The 24,032-nt window shown below is 44.5% G+C and overlaps 1 protein-coding gene across 1 annotated transcript in view; it reads left to right on the top strand.

Annotated features, from left to right (window-relative positions):
* The window catches only part of DGKG (diacylglycerol kinase gamma), a 201,998-nt gene that overhangs the window by 172,182 nt on the left and 5,784 nt on the right, over positions 1-24,032 (top strand). Inside the window, exons 23-24 of the mRNA XM_049628419.1 lie at positions 15,593-15,713; positions 18,220-18,280. Of these exons, the coding sequence (XP_049484376.1) occupies positions 15,593-15,713; positions 18,220-18,280 (182 nt within the window). The remainder of the gene's footprint in view (positions 1-15,592; positions 15,714-18,219; positions 18,281-24,032) is intronic.

Below are 24,032 nucleotides of genomic sequence, written 5' to 3' on the forward strand. Positions count from 1 at the left end.
GACAGGCTTTCTATCATTTATTCAGCACACACTTACAGAGTACCTATCAAGTGCCAGGCACCAGGGAACAATGATGAGCAAAAACAGACACAGTCCCTATAGCCCTTAGGGAGTATGGGAGCCAGGCCTCAATAAAATAATCCACAGGCACGTGATTAGGATCCGAGATAAATGCCAAGAAGGAGAGTCACATGTCTACCCCGAACCCCAGCGAGACCAGCCAGCCAGTGTAGCTCACGGATATGCCTCATTCAAACCAACTGAGCAGGCAACACACAGGCCCCCTCCTGGCAAGTGCCTCATCATAGATCTGCCCAGATGCAGAGGTCTTGCCTGGGAAGGGTCACTTTGGTTGACCCTACTACTTTACAGGCACACATCGTTCTCTCTGCCTCCACGCTGTGCCTGTGTACATTTTCACTGATGTGTGGACCATCCCCTAAATCTCAAAGCGATGGCATGGGCCGCCAGCCAGCCATCTCAGACTCACATTCCCAGGTGAGGAGCCGGAGCTCAGATGAGCCAAGAAAATAATTGTGAGCTTGTGAGTTCTTTGTTTCTCAGCACGTCCTTTTCACTTGTATGAAACCATGACAGAAAGTGGCCTGTGGGGTTCAGGAGCTGTCCAGAGTTGGAGGTTCCCAATTTTCCAATTTGGTGGAGCTCTGACTGGAAAGATAGTCATAATGAGCGGTAGTCAGCCACTTACTTACAGCCACTACTGCTGGGTTAAGAGAAAGTAGAAATGTTTCCAGCAACTGTGCATTTCACAGAGGTCTTTCTGGCTAAGGTCTCTCCTGGGGGCTGAGGTAGAGCAAGGCGAGTTATCCCTAAAGAGCCGGGGGTACTTGGGTGTGTAGTGGGACTCCCCTCAGCGCTGGGAAGTAACCATGGCAACATACATGTCATTCCTCTTAACCCGTTGCAGGCCTACAGAGAAACTCTGCTTTGCCTTTCACAGGAAATTACAGCATTGTCCTTCAGTCCTTCAGGTGCCCACATCGGAATCAATATGCCCCAAATGAGGTGTTATCTTCTCCCTCTTTATACACCCTTCCATCTCTCTGAAAGCCTGCTGCCCCCTGTCCATGTTCCTTGCCTTGTTAATGGCATCACCTGTGGCCCAAGCTGGAGACCCAGAGTCACGCATTTCTCTTCACGGCTGATTGTGGAACTCTCCTACAATTCTCTCCTTACATGGTGTCTGCCACCTGACCGTGAGCTCTTCAGCTCCAGATGTCGCAATTCCTTCTACATTCTTGTGCCTGACAAAGTCTCTGAGACCTCAAAAGGTCTTAGTTAATATTAGTTGACCGGAAGCACCCAGGGTCAGGGGCACCTGGAGTGGTGAGTTAGTGTTTGAGTTGATCCCTCAGCAAAGTGGAATTTGTGTGTGTGGTGGGTGCTAGGGCACGATGTTCCAGGGCCCCTGTGCCAGCATCAGCCTGTACAGGAGGCTGGGGGTGGGGGGGTCCACCTCCCAATCCTCGCTCTTCCCTTCTCCAGGCCCCTGTCTGTTCCCCGCTGACCCTACATGAGGTGTGGCTCTCAGGGCACCTGGCAGGGCTGTCTGGGGGATCTGCGGGGTGGACCAGGTATGCTTTTTTGCAGCTTCCAAATGAAGGCCACACAGCCTAGTTCTCAGAAGCCCGTTTCTATAGAAACTAGAATGTTTTCTATGTAGCATTGAAATCCCAGAATCCCAGGTCTCTTAGAAATCTAGAGATCATTGTGCCCTCTAGATAAGGAAAGTGAGGACCAGCAAGGTAAAGTGGCTTGCCCTTGGCCAAACCCATACTGAAGTGCAGGTCCTTTATCTCACACGGGCCAGTTCCCAGTACACTAGAGCAGGGATCGGCAAACTTTTCCTGTAAAGGGTCACATAGTAACTATTAAAATAGTTAGGCTTTGTGGGCCATAAGGTCTCTGATGCAACTATCTGACTCTGTCCACTTAGTGTGAAAGCAGCCATGGACAATACACAAATGAATGGACGTGGCCGTGCTGCAATACAACTTTATTTACACAAACTAGCATCGGGCTGGATTTGCCCAATTTCTGCACTAGAACCTCATATGGTCCACAACCGGCAGCAAGGGCATCACCCGACAGTGTCAGAAATGTAGACTCTCGGGTCCTAGGCCAGACCTGCTGGAGCCGAATCTGGGTTTCCACAAGAACCTTTGGTGATCATGTGTGTGTTGAAGTTTGAGAAGCACTGCACTGGTGAGCCTAGCGGCTCCCCCCTGAGAATGCCAAGAAGAAACCTTATGGATTAGGAAAATGAGACCCAGAGAGATTAATGGACCTGCCCAATGGGTCACACAAATTGGTGGATCTGGAACTAGAGCCCAAGTCCTAGTCTTTCAAGGTGGAATTCTTTCTGCACACACCAGAGTACCTGCCCCAGCCCCCTCATTTCTGGCTGTCCCTGACCCAACTAAATTCACTGGAAATTAAACAAAAGCAACCCTTTATTCTTCTTCAGCTGACTTCTGAATCAAGAGGGCTCTGACTCCAGCTGTGTCTCCTCCTCTTCCCCACCCCATCCCCAACCAAGACCTGGGAGGGGTTGGCAAGATAGAATGTGCCTCTGGAGGCTGCCTCATCATCTCTAGGATGGGGGAAACTTGTTCACACAGGGTCAAGCTGCAGTCAAACTTCTACTTAATTCCTGCCTTAGGAAGTTTGCTGCTCAGAACAGAACCACAGAGCCATTGAACCTTTCATTTTTCACATGCAGAGGAAACTTCTAGACTAGAGGGCCTAGACTACCTTAGATTTTTTCCTCTTCTGTTTGCCCCATCTTGGCCCACACACCAGACCCTGTTTCTCTGTAGCAGCTTTTTAGCCATTTAATATCAGGTGTCTCCTAAGACCCAGCTGACAGCAGAACTCCATGCTGGCCACACATTCCACACAGCCTGAACACTGGTGCCCTTGATCCGTTCCTAATTTGGGTACGAAGTGTTTCATGTCCTCAATTTATCGATAAATACGTACTGAGGTGTTATTTACTGAGCACTTACTTCTGGGGTTGCATATTTAATTACAGATCTTCCTGGACTTACGACAGGGTTGCATCCTAGTAATCCCATTGTAAACTGAAAATACTGTAAGTTCAAAATGCGTTTACGACACCTAACCTACCTAACCCACATCGCAGCATAGCCTACCTTAAACGTGCTTAGAACACTTACATTACCCTACAGCTGGGCAAAACCATCTAACACAAAGCCTATTTTATAATGAAGTGTAAACTATCGCTTGTAATGTAATGAATCCTGTACTGAAACTGAAAACCAGAATGGCTCTTTGGGTATGGAAGGGTTGTCATGTATCAGTTGTGTACCCTGTGATCGTGTGACTGGCTGGGAGCTGTGGTTTGCTGCCCCTGCCCGGCATCATGAGACAGTATGGTACCTCACATCACTGGCCTGGGATTCAAAATTTGAGATATGGTTTCTACTGAATGTATGGCTTTTGCGTCTCTATAAAGTCAAAAAAATTGCAAGTCAGACGTCATCTGTATTTAATCCACTTTACGGCTGAGGACACTGAGGTTAATGGGGATAAGCGGCCCAAGAAAGGTGTACATGATAGAGCCTGGATTCAAACCTGCCTTCAAGTACTGCCAGTGTTCCAGGTGCTGTGGAAGATGCAACCAAGAGTGGGATGTGTCCTGACCTCCAGTAGTTCACAGTCTACCTACAGGAGATCTATGCAGAACAGTAGTGTTAACACTGGTATGATAGGCAAGTGCCATGGAGTGGCAGAAACAGTATCATACGAGTGTGGGAGGCAAGAAAAAAAAAGGCTTTCCTTAGGAACTTGATCCCCAGCTGTCAGTACTGTGCCATGCATCTAGGAGGTGATCGGGAAATATCTGATGTAAGAATAAGTGGATGCATGAATGAATGAATGAGCAAGGTGCGATGTGTGTGTGCTGTACTTGAAGCTGGCAAGGATTTGAAAAGACGGTGAGGGAGAAGAGGGGAAGGGGGGCTGGAGCACTAGCGTGTAGAGGTAGCACAAGGGAAGGCCAGAGAGATAGAGACCCTGGAGTAATGTGCCACAGAATTGGTTCATGATCCTCGAATAATAGGAAGAGAGGAAGAGGTGACGGGGTGTAAGCCCGGAGCAATAGGATGGGAGAGTAGTATGCAGTTTGGGTTAGGGGACAGGAAAGGGGACTGGTGGCAGGAGACCTGTTCAGAGGCTAATGCATGATGCAGGCTTACAGCTCTCAGGTCCGGAACCGGGAGGCTGTGGCCCAAAGGAAGAAGGAACAAAAGCCAACAGGAGTAGGGGTCAGACAGAGGGGGCGCTGCCACGTGCGTGGTTCCTCCCTCCCCACAAACCAGCCAACAGGATCCCAGCTTCTGCCCACACACCCCGCCCTCTCCCGTCAGCCTCCACAGCAGACCGCCGCCCCCGCCCCCAACACATTCACAGAATGGACGCCTTACTCTGGAACCTGTGTCTTTTCCACCTCCCTCACGCTTGATCCGTTTTCAGGCCGATTTGCCCTATACTTGTTAAGCATCTATTTGAATTTAACACTAGATGTGAGAAATACTTTACACTCCTCATCTCATCTTAATCCCTTACAACACCCTTGAGAAACACTTTATAATTAGAAAAATGAGGCTCAGGGAGGTCAATTGACCTGTCCAAGGCCACACTGATTTTGATGGATCTGGGACTAGAGCCAAGTCCTGGTATTCCAAACATTCTCTCCATATACACCACAATACCCTCCCCCACCCACCCCCACCCCCCGTTTCTGGCCAATCCTGACCCAACAACCAGAAAAAGTCTCTCTGATCACAACTCTCTGCTTTTGCCTTTCTGGGGCAGGTGGGTGGTGTGCTTATCTCTCTGAGCTGTGATTAGCCTGGTGGGTGTAGATGTCTGCAACGTACCTTGTATGTGTCATGCGTGAGAATCAGGTTTGAGTTGAACTGGAAAATCTCACCACTAATTGATTGATTTCATTACATCCACTGTACCTGGAGCTTCTCAAGCTCCATGAGCAAAGTAAAGCCAGACAATACACCAACAATTACCAACAACATACCAACAATAGCATTTGACATTCAAGCCAAGAAAGTCATCATTCCATTTAATAAGATTGTGCAGCCAAGAAGTCTTCCCTGAGAAGAGCCAAGAAGAGGCTCACCCCCTCCATGCTCACTTCCCTGCCCTCAGACACCCTGTCACTCTAAGGTATTTTGTCTCTGCCTTGAGTTCTTTATTCAGAGCTTATTTTTGGAGTCAAACAAGCCTTGGTTTGAATTCCAGCTGTACCACACGCCAGCTTTGTGACGTTAGGCAAGCTTCTCAACCCCACTGAGCCTCAGGAGTTTTTTATGTCGAGATAATAGTTGCTATCTAACAGAGTTGCTGTGAGGGTTAAAAGCATAACCTTTGTAAAGCTCTAGGCCTGCCTGGCCTAGAGTCTGTGCTCAGTAATGGTCATTTTCTTCATGACTTCACTGGGACCACCAGGTCAAGATTCCCTGTACCTCCACTGCCTCCCAGACCTTAAAAGACCTTCTCACTCCATGATGCTGTCAGAGGCTTGCTTCAGAGCCATTTCTAGGAGATCATTTCTTCCTGAGGAATTCTCCAGCACACTGCCTCTCCCCTTCTGAAGCACCTGACCCTTATGCATAGAGAGGATTAGATGCCCCCCTTCCACAAAATACAGAGCTTTCTTCAGAGCCCTGCCTCACCCAGGAAGAGAAAGCCACACAGAATGGAGGCCCCACTCTTCCCTCCCCACCCCACCACACAGCAGGCTTCCAGGAACCAACAACAATGGCCATTGTGAGCCCGCGTGTGCCCGCGCTTACTCTTTCTCTCGCCTCAGTGTAGGGTTGCACAGAATGTTCTGACTTCTGCACAGTGTAAGGAGTGGTAAAGATTGCTGCCAATCTGTTCTTGACCCAGACAGTCAGGAAATTCAGACTCTACTTTTGTTGGAACAGCTCCAACAGACTTGAAGGGTAGAATGCCCCTATGCCAAATCAGGGAAAATAGAGGCCCTGAGGAGGAAAGTGACTTGCCCAGGGCCACACAACTAGACAGCCAGAGCAGAGACAGAAATCCCAGCGCCTGCCTGCTAGATCAACACATTCCCTTTCCCTCCGAGCCTACAGCCTCTCCTCTTTAGAAAGCAGAGGCTCTAGGCTGCTTCTCCTTCCGATCTGCTTCCATCTGGATTTTCCAGAGGCAAAGACCACTCAACACTCTCTGGACACTTTTATTGGGCTTTAAACAGACCCCTGGGAGTAGAAGAAACCTGCAAGCCAGTATGACAACAGCAGGACACAAAGGACACTCCCCTCAAAGGAGGTGCTTCACTAGCAGGGGTATCAACACTATGCCTGAAGTATCTCCAGATCCAACCCTACTCTTCCTTGCTCAGGCCAGGAATAGTGGATCACTATGAGGTCGTATCTTTCTCTTTCTCTCTCTCTCTTTCTTTCTCCCCCTCCCTCCATCTCTCTCTCTCTCTCTTCCTCTCTCTCTTTCTCTCTCTCTCTCTCTCTCTCTCTCTCTCACACACACACACACACACACACACACACGTGAAGAAAAGGAACTAAAGGAACTCATTTGCAAATAAAATGCTGAATCTCCTGCTTTAGAGTCAAAGAGTGGTAATAGAGATGCTTCATTTGCCAGGAAGGACAGTCATCCTAAAAGTTCAAGGTCACAGTACCTCTGGCCTTCACGGTACATCTGCTTTTCTTCTCCTCAGCACTTCATTCTCCCCCTACCTTCTCCTCTCTTACCCACCTTCCATATCTTCCTCTCCCTCTTTCTTTTGCCTCCTGCAATACCTTCTCTGGGTCATGTCAATTACCATCCACAGAAGGCCACTCACCATGTAGCAAAGACAGGATATTCTGAGGTCGCCCCTTTCTAAGGAAACATAAAATCCCCGTAACAGCCGCTGTTTCTTAAGGGCTTTCTGTGTGCTCTCTGTGCAGGGCCTCTGATTGCATCACTTCTACACCTCACCACAACCCTGCCAGTGGGTTACTGTATCTACATTTTCCAGATAAAAGACAGACTCAGAAAAGCTAAGTGACTTCTCCTGAGGTAATGACACTTGTGGGTGCCCAGCAGTAGTATTCGATGTAGGTCTCTGCCCCACAGCTAGTCTCAGGAGCACATTCTTCATGTTGGGTTTACAGAATGCCAGGGAATGAGGCCTCCTGCCTGCTTATTTTTCTGGCAAAGGTCCTTCTGCCTCTACCCCATGTCCGAGCTAAGATCGTGAGGAAAAGCATGGCCCTAGATTATTCTTCAGGTCAGGTATGGTTGGGATCCCTAAGGGCCTGGTGCTTTGAGAGGCCAGGTGGGAATGTGTCCAGGTGAAGATCCTATACGTCACTTAAAGCCTCTTTCCTTACCCACCCTTTGGTGCCCAAGGAAACCCCAGAGCCCCTCCCTTCCCAAAAATCAAGAAACAGCCTTGTGGGGCTCTCCATCTCCCCACCCCCGGGCTATTTTCAGGTTGCCAGGCTTCTAAGTTGGCTTTGAAGCTCTTTCGCCAGGAGCAGTCCTTCATCTGCACAGACCAGACCCAGTGGGAAGCTGAGGCAATCTGCTCAGTGCTTAGCTTTTAAGGCTCTGGGTGCCTGAACCACCAAGGGCACGTGGCCCATTTCCATGGAAATTTGGAGGCAGGAGAGGAGCCCAAGGTGACACGTGACACGCCTTGGCAGGCCAAGTTTGAGAGAGGCCTACCAGCTACCACTCACCTGTCTGGCAGGTGGACTGAACCTGGCCCCACCACAAGGCAGAGCCCCCCTTGTGTCCTCTCCTTCTGAAGAGAGTAAGAAAGTCCCACACCCCCGCCCCCCCTCCACTGCATGTCAACTTCTCCCTAACAGAGTGAGGAGGGACATTTCTTCCTGCTGTTTGCAGAGCTCCTTCACATCCTGTACCTCTTTTGTCCGCAAAATAACTCATGAAGTAGGTTTTATTATTGTGTCTGTTATGGGCAGGGACCTGGGGGGAATTTTGCCTCCCCCCCGGAATTCCTATGTTGAAACCCTAATCCTCTACCTCAGAAGGTGACTGCATTCAGAGACAGGACCTTTAAAGAGGTGACTAAGATGGACTGAGGCAGTTAGGGCAGCCCTAACCTAATCTGACTGGTGTCCTTGAAAGAAGAGGAGGTCTAGACACACAGACAGACATACCAGGGATGCACGTGCTTAGAAGAGAGGCCCCAGGGGAAACCCACTCTGCCAGCACCTTGATCGTAGCTGTCCAGCCAACACAACTGTGAGAAAATAAATGTGTGTTGTTTTAAGCCACCCAGCCCGATGGGCTTGTGTTATGGCAGGCTTAGCAAACAGACTCAGAAAAGACAAATAACCTGCCCTATGTAGACACAGAGATTAAGCTGAAGCTGTTAGCCCCAAACTCAAGACCCTGTAGTGTTTCTCACCATTTCCCTTGAACCCTGGGACTCCTTAGTTGTCTATCAGAAGCCATTTATTAAGTAGTGACAAACTCCTTTTTGCATTTCTAATTAGTTAGACACAGAGCCCTGCCAGGAAGAGCTTCAGATGGGCATTAGCTAACCAGTGTTACCCCACCAAGTGGATAGGAATCCAGCCCAAAGAAATGATACCTAACATCCTAGTTCACCTGTGCTACTATGACCCAGGTAAAGGGATGGCACCCACAGGCTTTATTAGATTATACAGGTACCCCAGGATGTGGGGCAGGCTTCCTTGCCCATATGACAGGATGGTTCAGAAACTCTCTGGGTACCATCATGTAGGATTTCAGCACATCCACTGGGGGTTGCTTGGCTCCCTGGGCTCCCCATTGCAGCTCTCAGACCCGAACCCCGGAGTACTGACTGAAGGGGAAACAAGGTAGGAGTGGGGTTGAGGGTAGCAAGGCATCCCGTTAGGCTGAGGATCTCCCATGCTTCCCTAGGGCACAGCAAGCTAGAAGTCTGAATCATGCCACACACGTATATATATCCTGAGCTTCCCTTGCATTTTCAACGACTGAACTTTCATTAATGTGAGCCAGCAGCCAAGATGAGAATGATCATAAAAATTATGCATTAAGAAAGAGAGGGGAAGGCCTCCTGGGTGACTCCGTCAATTAAGCATCCTACTCTTGATTTCAGCTCAGGTCATGATCTCACAGTCAGATCGAGCCCCGAGTCAGGCTTTGCGCCAGGCATGCATGGAACCTGCTTGGGATTCTCTCTCTCCCTCTGTCCCTCCCCAACTCGTTCTTTCTCTCTCTCCTCTCTCAAAATATTTAAAAGAGAGAGAGAGAAAGAGAGAGAGAGGCAAAAACCAGACTGGGTCAGCATTACCTGATATATGCAGATGAAATAAATTAATTCATGGAAAACCTGTTACCCAGTTCAGTCTAGACAGGTAGTTACTATTATTTTTAATCACTATCTTTTTCTTCTTTCAGGTCAAACTGTCAAGGTCTTTGGCACTAAAGCATGTATCTTATTCAGTCTATTCAACAAACATTTAATTGGGAACCTTCTATATGCCAAGGGCTGGGCTAGTTGCTAGGGTTACAAAGATAAACAAAACAGGAAAACATCCTGGCTTTCAACTCTCAGTGGAGCTGGGAGAGTAATATGTTCAGAAACAGTTGTCATTGGGTGAGATCCACTGTCTGAGCATAGGAGAAGGAAGAAGCATGGTGCCTGGCGCATCCCCAGAGGGCAAATAGGAGTTCTCCAAGCAGAGAGACACCTGTGTATGACACAAGGCCAACCAGTAAATGACCTTGCACACCTGACTAAGGAGCCAAGACACCGTTCCTTGGGCTTCCAGAGCCATTGATGCATCCGAAGAAGGGAGTGGACAGATCAGATGTACCCCTTAGTTCTGAATGTTCTGCCAGCTTTACCTGTCAGTGTTGAGCTCCAGCCCCTCCTCCCAAAAGTGGGCAGGACTAAGGAAAGAAAAGCAAAATGGGGCTGTTGAGATCAAAGAAGTAGGGAAAGGAGCAGAGTGAGGGAAGAGATTGGAGGGAAAAACAGACTGAGTGGGTCGCCCACTTAATCTAAAGTTCACCTGGATTTGAGGTCTCTGTGTGGAGGTGTGAAACCAGAGGACCATTGAAGGTTTTTTAAATGTTTTAGCCTGAATGTGAGGGTTTGGGGACACTTGTACACAGCTCTAAGAGGGTAGATAAACAGACGATTGGGAGTCGTTAGGCTGAATCTGGCAGAAAAGGAAAGTGAAACTAATAGATTTTAGTGCCCACTCTAAAGGGCCAAGCACTTTAACGTCCAACTCTGCCATTTAATCTCATAACCACACTTGAGGTCACTATTATTATTCCTAACTCCTAATTTTCAAATGAAAAAAGCTCTAGATCAAAGTAGTCAGGAAGTAACTTGTTGATATTCTTTTTCACTCTAATTCTTGCATGTATTTTGGGCACTTTTATTGCCTAAGGCTCAGATTCTCAGTCTTGAGCGTGCCTCAGAATCTTCCAGAGGGCTTGTTAGAACACAGACCACTGGGCCTAATCCCCGGAGTTTCTGATTCATTAGGTCTGGGGTGGGGCCTGAGGATTTGTGTTTCTGACAAGTTCCTGGTTGACGCGGATGCTGCTGCTGCTACAAGACCACACTTTGAGAACCACCCAACAACCTAGCCCAGTGGTTCCCAAACTGTGCTGCCTTTTGGAATCACCTGGGAATCTTTAAAAACCAACATTGATGCCGGCCTCCCAGGCCCACACATTCTGATTGAACTGGAATAGATGCAATCAGGCCATCATTGTTGATAAAAACTCTCCAGGCAATGTTAACACGCGACAAAGTATGGGAACCATTGACCTAGCCTCACTTCACCTTGACCCTAATGCCCATCTTCTTCAGCTGCCCAGCTGGGGCCACAGGAGGGACTTGTGATCTACTAGCATGGCTCAGAGCACTTCTTTCCATCCCTCCGTCTCCCGCTGTCTCAGAACACCTGCTCCTAGAACTCCTTATGCCTCTCACCCCACTTCTCCCTTTTCCTCCAGTCCTTTGTCTCTAGTCCTGTTCAAACTAGACCCTATGCTACAGTCAGTATTACAACCATCTCTTACCCACTGCCAATACATCCACCTCCTTGTTCTTTCTTTGACCACGTCTAGCTGGGAAAGTTTGAGGAGAAGGATCTAAACCAAACTTCAGGCATGGGAGTGAAGGGAGGCTTCTTGAAGTTGATGACACTTGAGCTGAGTTTCGATGAACAAGTAGGAGTGGAAGAGGGCATTTCAGGCAGGGGTACGACATGTGTAGAGGCACAAAGGAGGGAAACAGGAGGATTTACCTGGAGAACTACATGTTGTGTATGTCTGGAGCAGGTACTAGCCCACAGGGTCAGGAAATCAAACTGCAGAGGCAGCCTCTTGCCAGAAGGGGATAGGCCTGGGGCATGAAGCCAGGGAGTTTACATCACATTTGCAAGTAGGAAGAGCAGTCAGCTGATACTTTTTTTTAATGACTTTTAAATTATAACATTAATACATACATAGAGAAGATATGAAAAATGTAGAAAAGAATCAAGTAGAAAATAACAATGACCTTTAATCTAATTATCCAGAACTCACCACTGTTAAGATTTTAGGGGCATTTGTCCTTTTCTCCTATGCACATTCTTACATAACTGAAAGCATGCTGTGCATAAATACATTTATATGTCACCTTCACACTTAACATTATATGCGTATTTAATGTTTTTGAGATTTTGTAAATATCTTAATGGTGGCATAAGTCTATTGTCATGGATACCATAGACTTTATTTAACTAGTCTCATACAGATGGAAATAGTAAAGGGTGAGATTTCACTGTTATAAATGATGCCACAATGTTCATATTTGTATGAACTTGGATTCTGTCAATGATTTCTTGTGATCAATACCAAAAAAGAATTTAATGAATCAACAGTATGAAAATTGTAGACTCTTATTGTCAAATTTCTTTCTGAAAATCTTTTGCCAATTTACACTTTCATTATAGGTGTGAAAGAATGCACATTTCATCTTCTCTTGCCAGCACTTGGTGTTATGATTGGTGCCACTGAAGGATTTTTGGTATGGGGATGACATGAGCAGATCTGCGTTTATAAAATCACATACTGGAGGCTGAGTCTAGTGGGCCAGATTGGAGCTGCTGTTGTTGTCCTTGCTGTGCCTCCTTTGCTTCCACATTCTCCTTTTTCCATTTTCCCATTCTCCATCTTTTTTTTCCTTCTCAGAGAGTGTATGACAAGGCTTTGTTACCAAGAGCAAAGCTGAAAAGCCCAGCTCTGTGTCTGCAACAAACTTGTGCCCAGACCAGTGACCCTCTGTTTACAGTTCTGTCATCTAGATAGATAGATAGATAGATAGATAGATAGATAGATAGTAATTCTCCTTAGGTAGAAATATTTTTTTATACTTTTCAGTGAAATTACCAAATGGATTTATTGCTAAATTAATTTCTTTCTGCATTCTGTGACTGTCCAACCCTACATGTGTTCCTCTGTCCCTGGAATATCTTTGCTCCTTCTCCTTCTCAACCCAGCAAATTGCCTGGCATTCATCCTTCAAGACGTGCCTTAAATGTCTGTGACACCTTCCTCCCACACTTAGCCCAGTCAGAATAGGTTACTCGGGCCTCTCTGTCCCTATAGTTCAATTACAACATTTTCTACACCTAACACATTTTCTCCCTCTTGGCCAAGAGTCCTTTAGGAGTAGAACATTTTGTATTCCTGGTGTTTGTCTGGCATTCAGCTGCTACTCAGTAGCTTATGAGTGAGTGAGTGAGTGAGTGAGTGAATGAATGAATTCCTGTTTTACTAAAGTGCATGGACATTTCATCTTAAATACTAATGAGTTAAAAGTGTAAAGACAATGTGAAGATGATATGAATTGCCAAAACCACATTCAGAATCATGGGTATCAGGTAAAACAGACACCGGGTATATCAGATGTCCTGATCCTGGATTCTAAGTTCTGAACATTAATTGTTCTATGTGCTTAGATGTTGACTTACACTCTATTCTGTTTCATTTTAACTCCAAATTTAATTTGTGCATAAGTATCTCTGTGCTAAAGGAAGTAAAAGGAATTAAGCAATGCCAAAATATCCCAAAGTGTATTCCAAAGAAAACTACCAGAGACTGTTTATAGATATCACACAAAAGAAAGAGCCTCATGGTCCCATAAGTTTGGGAAACAACGTTAAATAGATTTCTTTATCTCAGAACGTCCTAGTAGGCATTGTAGGAAGTTTAAAGAAAGATCAACCAGGCAATGGCAGAGAAATAGAAAAGCAATCAAGGCTTTCTTCAGTAGTAGACAGGAGTCATCCTAGCCTCTTTATGCCAGGGAAGATTCAGAGTACAAATTCAAAATCAGAATGGCAAAGTGTATACCGAGATCCTAGCCCCTTACCCTGCATTTATCTCCTTAGTCCCACGTGTGTGTAAGCCTCTGCCCGCCCCCCCACCCACCCACCATGTGGATGAGATCAGCCTTCATTACTTCTCTTCTAGAGCCAGGAAGCAAGGTAATGTGTGGGAAGTGATAGCTGCAAGGTAATGTGTGGGAAGTGATAACAACTTAAAGCCATTCAACAGGAAAATTTGTTAAAAGACCAAGACATTGTAAAAGCTGAAACACTTGAGTCTATTAAGTCCCCTGCTTCTTAGAACATTTTGTTACCAGGGAATGTTTCAAGGAGGGAAAACATTGAACTATAACAGCACTGTCAGATACCAAAGTCTGGTACAAAGAGCAACATTTTACAAGACATCTGTCTTTCTGCCACTAGAGAAACCTCTGAAAAGTTCTGCTGCTTTTTTCTCCTACCCCAGTATAATTCCCCACCCTCCTCACCCCTAGACACACTCCTTGGTTTCTCTCTTCCCTCCTCCTCCTCCTCCTCCTCCTCCTCCTCCTCCCCCCCCCCCCCCCCCACCGCCTCACATTCATAGCCCATGCTGATTTTGCAGACACTGTGTTAAAATGACACAGTAAGCTAAGACTATCCAATGGTTATTTAATGTTCTTTGGTAAGAAGGGAACTAATTACGTGGCTAGAGGTTTAGATACTTGTTGTTTATTGGATCCAAACTCCTTAAGAGAGCCTGCAGCGTTCTCCTAAACAAACACTGCCCTTTCATGGCTTCTTGTTCCAAGCCCACATGAGATGGAGAGTTTAAGGAGACAGTATCTCCACAGATATGAAAAAAGGGATAGCAGAGAAGGAGAATGGGAGTATGGACTGAAGTAGAGGGGAAAGCTTATGTGCCTGTGACAGAAAGATGAACCGTCTGTGTATCTGTTGGCAGCTAATGTCCATCGGTGATAATCAGTAGGTTAGACTGTAACAGTGTTGACACATTTGTGGTCAGCTCAGTGGTTTGCTTAACTGTCTTCATTAGCAAAACGTCCATCAAGGGAATGTTTTTAAACAATACCTTCTAAACAAAAAAGTATAGACAAACCTAAACATCTCTTTGGCAATCTTAACAAACACTATTACACAATACCAGCAGGGACCTTAGACAAAAGCCATCTATGCAATAAATAAAAGTGCTGATTTTCTAGTTTGTGGATATTAGTAGGATATTGGTAATTAGCTACAATCTATGAGAAAAGTACCTTCGCCCCGGTAGGGAAAAGAATGGAAGGTTTTAAACAATCTGCCTTTTTATTTTGCTTCTGTTTTAAATACATAAAAATTGTGTTGTAAAAGTGAGGCTTGTTCCCAACGTCAAGCCTTGATCCTGCCATTGCTTTCACAAGAAATCGGGCAGGCACTGCCCAAACCTCAGGAACCCTGAAAAAGACCTCTTCCAGGTGCTGGATCAGAAGTAACTGCCACTGTGGGAGGCCATCAATCCTATGTGACTCTGAGCCTGAGACACATATTTTCTGTCCCGCTTTTTCTACCATGGCCTCAGAATAATTTGGTTGAGGTGAAATATTCTTTTCCTTGGCATAGCTTAGGCACCTGGTGTCCTGAAGGAGGTCACTGATTTCCCCCAAGGATGCCCAAGAAGGTTGGCTCACCACTGGCTTACCACAGGCCAAATCTGAGGTTAATTAATCATCAGTCATCATCAGTAGGGCCATGATGTTATTCAGACATTCAGAGAAAAGAAACTTGAACCAGTTATGGATAAGGACTTTCATCAACATTCCTTCCTATCCTAATCCCAAACCAGTGTGTCTTTAGCTGCACTGGGGGGTTGAAAATCATTTCAGCAATAGCTGGTTCATCATTTATATTACCCTCCATTTGAAGAGGCTTCTTGAAATGCCAGCTTCTTCATTGGATGCATATTAATGTTCCGAATCCAAACCTTTTTTCACTAGAACTGGGTTTCTGCTCATGAAATGGTACATTTATTGACCTTTGGGGAAATTCCCTATTCAGAATGAGTACGAAAACGCTATTTGGTGGGAGAGGAAGGGTTATTGACAGATGTGAGTTGGTCATCTAAGGTGCAGACATTCTGACCATAACCATACTGAGGAACAGAGAGATATGTATGCCCTGCTTCTGCTTTTCTCACTCTGCAGACCTCAGTGACCAGCTCCTCGAAGTGGTGGGGCTAGAGGGAGCCATGGAGATGGGGCAGATCTACACTGGCCTGAAGAGTGCGGGCAGGAGGCTGGCCCAGTGCTCCTCTGTCACCATCAGGTACGCTTCCTCATTACCCAGCAGCCTCCGAGTCTTCCCACCTCCCTCCGTATTCTTACAAAGACGAGGAAGCCATCTTTGGGTTTCAGTGCGGGGAGAGTGACGGACAGAAGCTCGATAACATTTATAAAGAATGTCTTTAGAGACCATTTCCCAAACTAGGTACAATACAACCATGCAGGACATCAATTAAAGGGTCCACCTCGACCAGTTTGCCATTCTCTTATAATGAATTGGTGAAATTCTCTAAATGCTAATAGAGGATTATGAGGCCTAGAGAACCAGAGGTCCAACTCTTTGCCTTTCTTATCTTCACTAATTAAGATGCTAGATATATGGCAGAGGGCACACTGTGACAAAAACCAGGTTCTCTGCTTGCCCTTTCTTGGATAGTGGCCTTAGAAATACTATTTCCTGGGGCACCTGGGTGGCTCAGTCGGTTAAGCGGCCGACTTCGGCTCAGGTCATGATCTCGCGGTCCATGAGTTCAAGCCCCGCGTCGGGCTCTGTGCTGACAGCTCAGAGCCTGGAGCCTGTTTCAGATTCTGTGTCTGCCTCTCTCTCTGCCCCTCCCCCGTTCATGCTCTGTCTCTCTCTGTCTCAAAAATAAATAAACGTTAAAAAAAATTTTTTAATTAGGAATACTATTTCCTGTATACCTTTGTGGAGCCAAACCATCAACATCAGCAAATCTGTCCTAATTGCCTAAGAAGGCGATGCTTCTGTGGGGTGTGGACCCCACAGGTCAGTCACTGCCGGCTCCTGGAAGAAATGGAGTCTAAGAGAGGGGATCCTTGGTTTCAGTTACTTCTGTTTAATCAATAAAATTCATCAGATTCTTCCCCACCTGATTCTTTCAGAAGTCTTTATTCCCTTCCTTTTCCCATCCAGTTTTTCCAGTTCAAATCTTTTAGTGTGCCTTAGGGATCTCCTGGAAAGGCCACAGTATGCAGGCTTCCCAAAGTTATTGGACCACAGACCCCTTTTGTCCCAAAACCTCTTGGGCAAGTACCCTCAGCACACTTTTAGGGAAATGCTGCTCTCTACATCCTTCAGAAAAGACCCTGAGAGCTGGTTCCCTGACATCCTTAGCTCTAAACTCTTTTCTTCATTCCCTCCCTGCGTCTTCTTTGTCTTTTCTATTATTCTCCAAAGCTTTGTTTGTTTTTTCTCTGGGCTATTGCTGTGCTGGGGCCCTGTTTTCCACACAAATCCCCATACTTCCTTCCCTGTCCACCGTCCATGACTCCAGCACTGAGTAGGTCTAGTCTGTTAGCACATCTAAGACATAACTGACGTAGGCCACAGAGAATGTAACATCTTAGTCCCAGAGGAATCAAAAACGCCATGTATAAGAGGGAGGATCTTTTCTTCATATTCAATAGGCCTATTTCTAGATGGAACAGATGGGGTGAGCCAGGATCCCCATCCTCCTGGGCATTTCCCAGACACCTTCCTCAGCCCCAAGAACCAAAATGCCACTCCCTCCTCTCGTGATTTGTTTTATTATTAGGTTTCTTATTTTTTTTATTATTAAATATTCTCAGGATCAGTGAGAGAATCGTCTACATCAAAACATAGCCTATATCCCTCATTTTGTAACTTCAAGAACAGGACTGATGCCAAACCCAGGTGAGAGCTTCCTGGCCAGTGGGTGGCAACTGTTGTCTGCTCGCCCAGACCAGAGGCTTCCGAAAGGACTAGCCTTTTCTCCTCGAGGTGATGTAGTACGAATTTACAACTCTTCTACAGAAGGAAGTCAAAAGACCTCATCTCTCTCCTCTTAAGAATCCATATGCCAGAGAAGCTTTGCCCCACGCAAGAAAGCAACACTGTCTTCTCTCCTTCCCTCCTACCCATGGGGACAGTATTCCTGATGACCCCATTTCCCAGCTAAGCCACGTTCATAGTCCGAGCCAGCACAGAGTGTGCTGCTGTTCAAGACATACAAGAGAGGATGGTTAAGAGCAGGGGCAAGGCAAGAACACTCAGACCTGAGCTGTACCTTGTATAGGTTGGAGACGTTACCTCATTGACATGACGCAACTTCTCACTCAACATAGAAACCAGGCCCTTTCCCATTTCGCTTCACTGTGGAGTTTCTGGCACAATCTGCAGGCCCTCCGGCTGGTTGTTGACTGAGGGTCTGCTCAGCAGTGGTGCTGCCATACTTGTTGGCCACTGTTTCCCAGACTTCCGTGGACTTCACTGCTCACCCACGACAGTGTTTCTCAAACTGGAGTCTGAACACCAAAGCAACAGAATCGCCCACGATGCTTATTAAAATGCAGGCCCCTGAGCCTGACCCCAGACGTGCCTAGTCGGAATTCCTGAAGTGGGCTCAGAAATCTGTTTTTAACCAGCCCTCCGACAGAGTCTTAGCGAACCACTCCTAGGTGGGCAGATAAGGTCTTCCCACATCTGTTGCCTTCGTGGGGACCACCCTAATTCTTCACCTCCAGAAGAGGCAAAGCTCACTGTGTTCTCTCGGTTCTTGGTTTTCCAGGACAAGCAAGTTGCTGCCAATGCAAGTGGATGGAGAGCCCTGGATGCAGCCACCTTGCACAGTGAGTTCTGCCAATCATTGAACTAAGGGGGAGAAGTGTTATCCTGGGCCCCTTTTGGGTACCGACAGTATGAAATCACTCACTCTCAGAGTTGCAGGGGCTTTGGGATAGTATAGCCTGTCTTCCACTTTATTCATCCACCCATTCAGGTACCTGCTAAGCCTTTATTGAACACCCAAAACAGTTCCAAAACAGAACGAGACACTGTTGGTGTCTTCAGAGAGCTCACACTTGTAGTTGGTGAATTCTAAGACTTCATCTACTGTATCCTTGAGCGTCTCCTCTTGTGTCATTGCAATGGCAGAGAACTTGCCTTGCCACCCCAAAAGGAGACCTGCTTTGTTGAGGAAGAAGCAAAATTGTTACAAAGGGCTTCCTTGTGTAGAAGCGAAATCTGCACCCTTGTGCTGGAACTTCTGCCCAGCCGCTGTGACCACTGGAGGCCCTGGGAGAAGATTCCTACAGGTGCACCTACCTGGAAACCCCACTGCAAGCGGAGACAGCGAGTTCTCACTCACAATAATAATGGCCCCACAGGGACCGTGTGCCCTTCTTTCCTAGCTAAAAACCCAGCTAAAAACTCTATGGTGAAGGGAAACCACCATCCTGGTGTTCAGGGCCAGGGCGTTCACTGGGATATTACATTAATATCACCTTCAGTACTATAACGAATGCTCCAACCTCAAGAGACAAAAATAGTGTTTCTAGGGGCGCCTGGATGGCGCAGTCGGTTAAGCGTCCGACTTCAGCCAGGTCACGATCTCGCGGTCCGTGAGTTCGAGCCCCGCGTCAGGCTCTGGGCTGATGGCTCGGAGCCTGGAGCCTGTTTCCGATTCTGTGTCTCCCTCTCTCTCTGCCCCTCCCCCGTTCATGCTCTGTCTCTCTCTGTCCCAAAAATAAAAATAAAAAAAAAAAATAGTGTTTCTAAGCTCCTCACTGTGGAGTATTCAGACATCTCAAAAACCTGCTATTCTGAGCCCTCAAAACATCTAGTTTTCTTCTACTAGAGAAAGGGTTGCATGAGATTCCTACCAGGCCTGAATTGTAGATGTGTTTCCATCACTCTTTCTTCCATGTGACTTCTACAGATTATAAAACTGGCCCCTGGAGGCAGACTCTAGGGAAGGCAAACTTCTATAAAAGGGTATCAAAAGGAGAAATTTTTCTGCAGAACCTTACCTCAGTCTTCTGGCTTCTATGAAGACTAAGAAAAAGATGAAAACACACTACAGCAAAAACTAATAATAGCTTGCCACTTTGTTAGAATTAGAAAGGATGGAGGAAATTTCTACTACTTATAATTTTGATGGAGCTAAATTGAGAAAAATCTATCCAAACTCCTCTTGTCTTCTAAAAAAAGGCTGGAAGAAATCAAACCCCCTCCCACCTAACTCAGCAATATCTGAAACTGGACTGCCATTTCTCTTACCGCAAGGACTTGTTTTTGAAATAGCCAAATGCTTCCCCTGTCCCCACCCCCACGCTCTCTCCATGCCACCCTTCAGAGATTTCAACTCATGTGAAAAAAACTGTGACCCAGTGATCTTAAGGTGTACGGTCCATGGACATCCACACATAAAGATGTATCCGTCTGCTCAGGCTGCCGTCACAAAATACCACAGACTGGCAGCTTCGACGACAGAAATGTATTGTCTCATGGCTCTGGAGCTGGAGGTCTAAGACCAAGGTTCTTTGAGCTGGTTCTCTAAGACCAGGTTGCCTTCTGGTGTGACTTTTCTTCCTTACTTGCAGACAGCCTCATATGACATATGTCTATGGCTTTTTCTCTGTGCGTGCACACTCCTGGTGTCTCTTTTTCATATTATAAGGATGCCAGGGACACCTGGGTGCTCAGTCAGTTGAGCATCCAACTCTCGATTTCTGCTCAGGCCAAGATCCCTGGGTCATGGGATCGAGCCCCATGTCCGACTCCACCCTGAGCATGGAGCCTGCTTAAGATTCTCTCTCCCCCCTCTCCTTCTCCCTCTGCCCTTCGCTCTCTCTCTCTCTCTCTCTCTCTCTCTCAAAAAAAAAAGGACATATATATCTTCTGACTTTATCCTTTATCAAGCATAGAGAAAATAAAAGTAAGGAAATGATATTATTAATTATAGTAAAACCTCGGATTGTAACTCGTTCCGTGACTGTTCCGCAAGACGAGCAAACATTTCTAATAAATTTTAACATGATAAACAAGTGATGTCTTGCAATACGAGTGGTACATGACACCGAACATCGCATGATCACAACTGAGCCAGTGGTTCTTGAAATTTGCTTTGATACGTGAGTGCTTTGGATTCTAAGAATGTTTTCAGAACAAATTATGCTCACAAACCAATGTATTACTTGTATATTAATTTTAGAAAAACTAACCTTCCAACATGCCAAAAGCATGAAGTGGAATAAAGAAAGTCACGTTTTATTTGATAAAAGGTACACTCATTTCTGAGATATAATAGTCATAAAATTTTAGGTGTATAATAACAGAATCAAAATATATACTGTGAAAAACAGTATAAATGTATATTCTGAGAAAAATAGATGAATAAGAAGTTGACAGAGAGACAAGTATTGAGAGTCTTTAAAATATTTGTTTCGAGGGATACAGGAGTACTGATGCATAGGAGCACTTGTACCCCAGTGTTTATAGCAGCACTCTCAACAATAGCCAAATTGTGGAAAAAGCCTAAATGTCCACCAACTGATGAATGGATAAAGAAATTGTGGTTTATATACACAATGGAGTACTACGTGGCAATGAGAAAGAATGAAATATGACCCTTTGTAGCAATGTGGATGGAACTGGAAAGTGTTATGCTAAGTGAAATAAGCCATACAGAGAAAGACAGATACCATATGTTTTCACTCTTATGTGGATCCTAAGAAACTTAACAGAAACCCATGGGGGAGGGGAAGGAAAAAAAGAAAAAAAAAGAGATTAGAGTGGGAGAGAGAGCCAAAGCATAAGAGACTCTTAAAAACTGAGAACAAACTGAGGGTTGATGGGGGAGTGGGAGGGAGGGGAGGGTAGGTGATGGGCATGGAAGAGGGCATCTTTTGGGATGAGCACTGGGTGTTGTATGGAAACTAATTTGACAATAAATTTCATATAATAAAAAAAATTAAAATAAAATAAAATAAAATAAAATATTTGTTTCGGCTTGCCCTTTGAGGTCAAGAAGCAAAAATAAACAAATGTCACTACTCGTGGATGAAATAACTCTGTAGCCTATAAACAAATTAACTATCTCATTTTTCCCCCCAGGATCCAGTGAGTATTTAGTTCACAAAGAAAAAAATCTGTGTAAAATCCAGAAGGAAAAATCATAAAACTTATTTTATTTGACCACAAGGCAACAAAACCAGATATTAGTAATAGAAGCAAACTAATTATTAGTAAAATTATTAGTGAAATCAAATCACTCAGAGATTTTTTTAAATTCTCCTAAAGAATAATAGATTCAAAAGGAGACCAAAACCACCATTATAGGCTGTTTCAAAAATAATAAAAATCAGAAGGTTCTATTCAAAAATTGTACAATGTAGCCTGAACTATATTTAGAAGTAAATTCAAAGTGTCATATACTTCCATCATTTAAAAAGGAAAGACATGTAATGAATAATTACAATATTAGAAGAACAACAGTAACACAAACTGAGGAGAAGCAGAAGGAAGAAAATAATAAAGATAAAAGTAGAAATGACATATTTAAAAAGCAGGAAAATTGAGAACTAGTTCTTTAAACATGCCAAATGTTTGAAAGCCTGATTTTAAAGAGAAAAACAGAGATCAGAGTTATTAAAATATAAAAATATATAAAATATAAATATAAATCTGATGGTTTATTTTAATTGTAAGACATGACTTATTTAATATATAATCATCTTGATTCTAATAAGCTTGAACATCTCATGAAAATTCTAGGTAACCACTAATAAAAGAGAAAATGTCTTCAAAGAATTACATCCAAAATGATCTTAAAACATGGTCTTAACTGGTGATTTCTTCCATACTATTAGGAAATAAATATTCGTGTAAACTGTTCCATAGTATAAACAAGACAGAAAGTCACCCAGTCCATTTTGTGAAATTAGGACAGATACAAAAACTGAACAAAAATTTTTATTTGGGTTTTTTTTTTTTAATGTTTATTTTTGAGGGAGAGACAGACAGAGCACGAGTCGGGGAGGGGCAGAAAGAGAGGGAGACAACAGAATCTGAAGCAGGCTCCAGGCTCTGAGCTGTCAGCACAGCTGATACGGGGCTCAAACTCACAGGGGCTCAAACCCACAGACTGCAAGATCATGACCTTAGCTGAAGTCAGACACCCAACAGACTGAGCCACCCAGGCGCCCCAAAATTTCGATTTTTAAAGAAAAAAAAACCCTTAGAAAGCTAAAATCAGAAAAATAATCCCTCAAAATAATAAAAAATATTTATCTTAAACTAATAATGAACATTGTACTTACATGTTTACTTAGCCCTTAGTAAGACATCAGAGAATCCTGGACAAGACATTGTGTGCTAATATTGTTTGGAAGTTTTTGTCAATGCAATATAAATGCCACAGAAAGAAATGTAACTATTTGGAAAAGAGTCAAAACTGTCATTATTTGCATATAATATGATTATTCATATGATAATATGAATATGATACTATGCAGATAATATAGAAAGATAATAGAATCAACTGAAAACCCCAAAGATTAAATTATTTCAATGAAGCCACAAGGAAAGATAGACAAAAAGTTAATAGCTTTTATATATTCCAGCAATAACTAATCACAAGAATAGAGTAGAAAAAATTAAGATATCATAATAGCAACAACCAAAACAAAATATTGAATTGAATTGTAAAAAAAAAGATGAATACTACTATGACTTAATATAAAAAATATATACTTAAATTTAAAAACATCCCATGTTTCTAAACAGGGATCCCAAACAAGATCCCAGTGCAATTATTTTTTTAACTTGACCAAACAATGCAATAGCTAACGTGTTTTATGAAAGAGCTATAAGGAAGGACTTCCCACAAGGTATTAAAATAGTTACAGACCCACAATAATTGGCATGATATTAGACAGATAAATCAGTAATGCCAAAGAGAGCCCTAAGAAACCCCAGTACACATAAAATCTATTAAAAAAAGAAGAAAGATCATAAATTAATTTGAAAGGAATGGACTGTTTAACATAACGGTATCCAAAAAATTGCCTGTTTGGGAAAATGTCATTATTTATACACTGAAACCTCTCACCTCAAACTATACTCCAAAAACAAAAACAGAAAAATTCCAATTAAAAATTACGACTACCTAGGGGGCACATAAATGACTATAATGACACTGTGAGCATAGACTTTAACAAATTTAAAATTCTACAAGTCAAGAATCAATGTAGAAATTTTATTCTTTTTAATTTTTATTTTAGAGAGAGAGAGAGCATGCAGTGAGGGAGAGGGATGAAGAGAGAGAGAGAATCTGAAGCAGGCTCCACACTCAGTGCAGAGCCCAACCCAGGGCTCAATCCCACGATGCTGGGATCATGACCCAAGCTGAAATCAAGGGTCCGACGCTCAACCAACTAAGCTATCCAGACGCCTCTTCGTGTAGAAATGTTAAAGGCTAAGGACAAGATCTTTTTTAAATGGCTACCTCAGAGAGCAGGTGAATTCCCATAATGTCTAAAGAGCTCTTAGAAACCAGGAGGAAATGCTAACAACGCAATAGTGAACAGACAGCTCACAGAA

The sequence above is a fragment of the Panthera uncia genome, chromosome C2 (assembly GCF_023721935.1).
Source record: "Panthera uncia isolate 11264 chromosome C2, Puncia_PCG_1.0, whole genome shotgun sequence".
Taxonomy (NCBI): domain Eukaryota; kingdom Metazoa; phylum Chordata; class Mammalia; order Carnivora; family Felidae; genus Panthera; species Panthera uncia.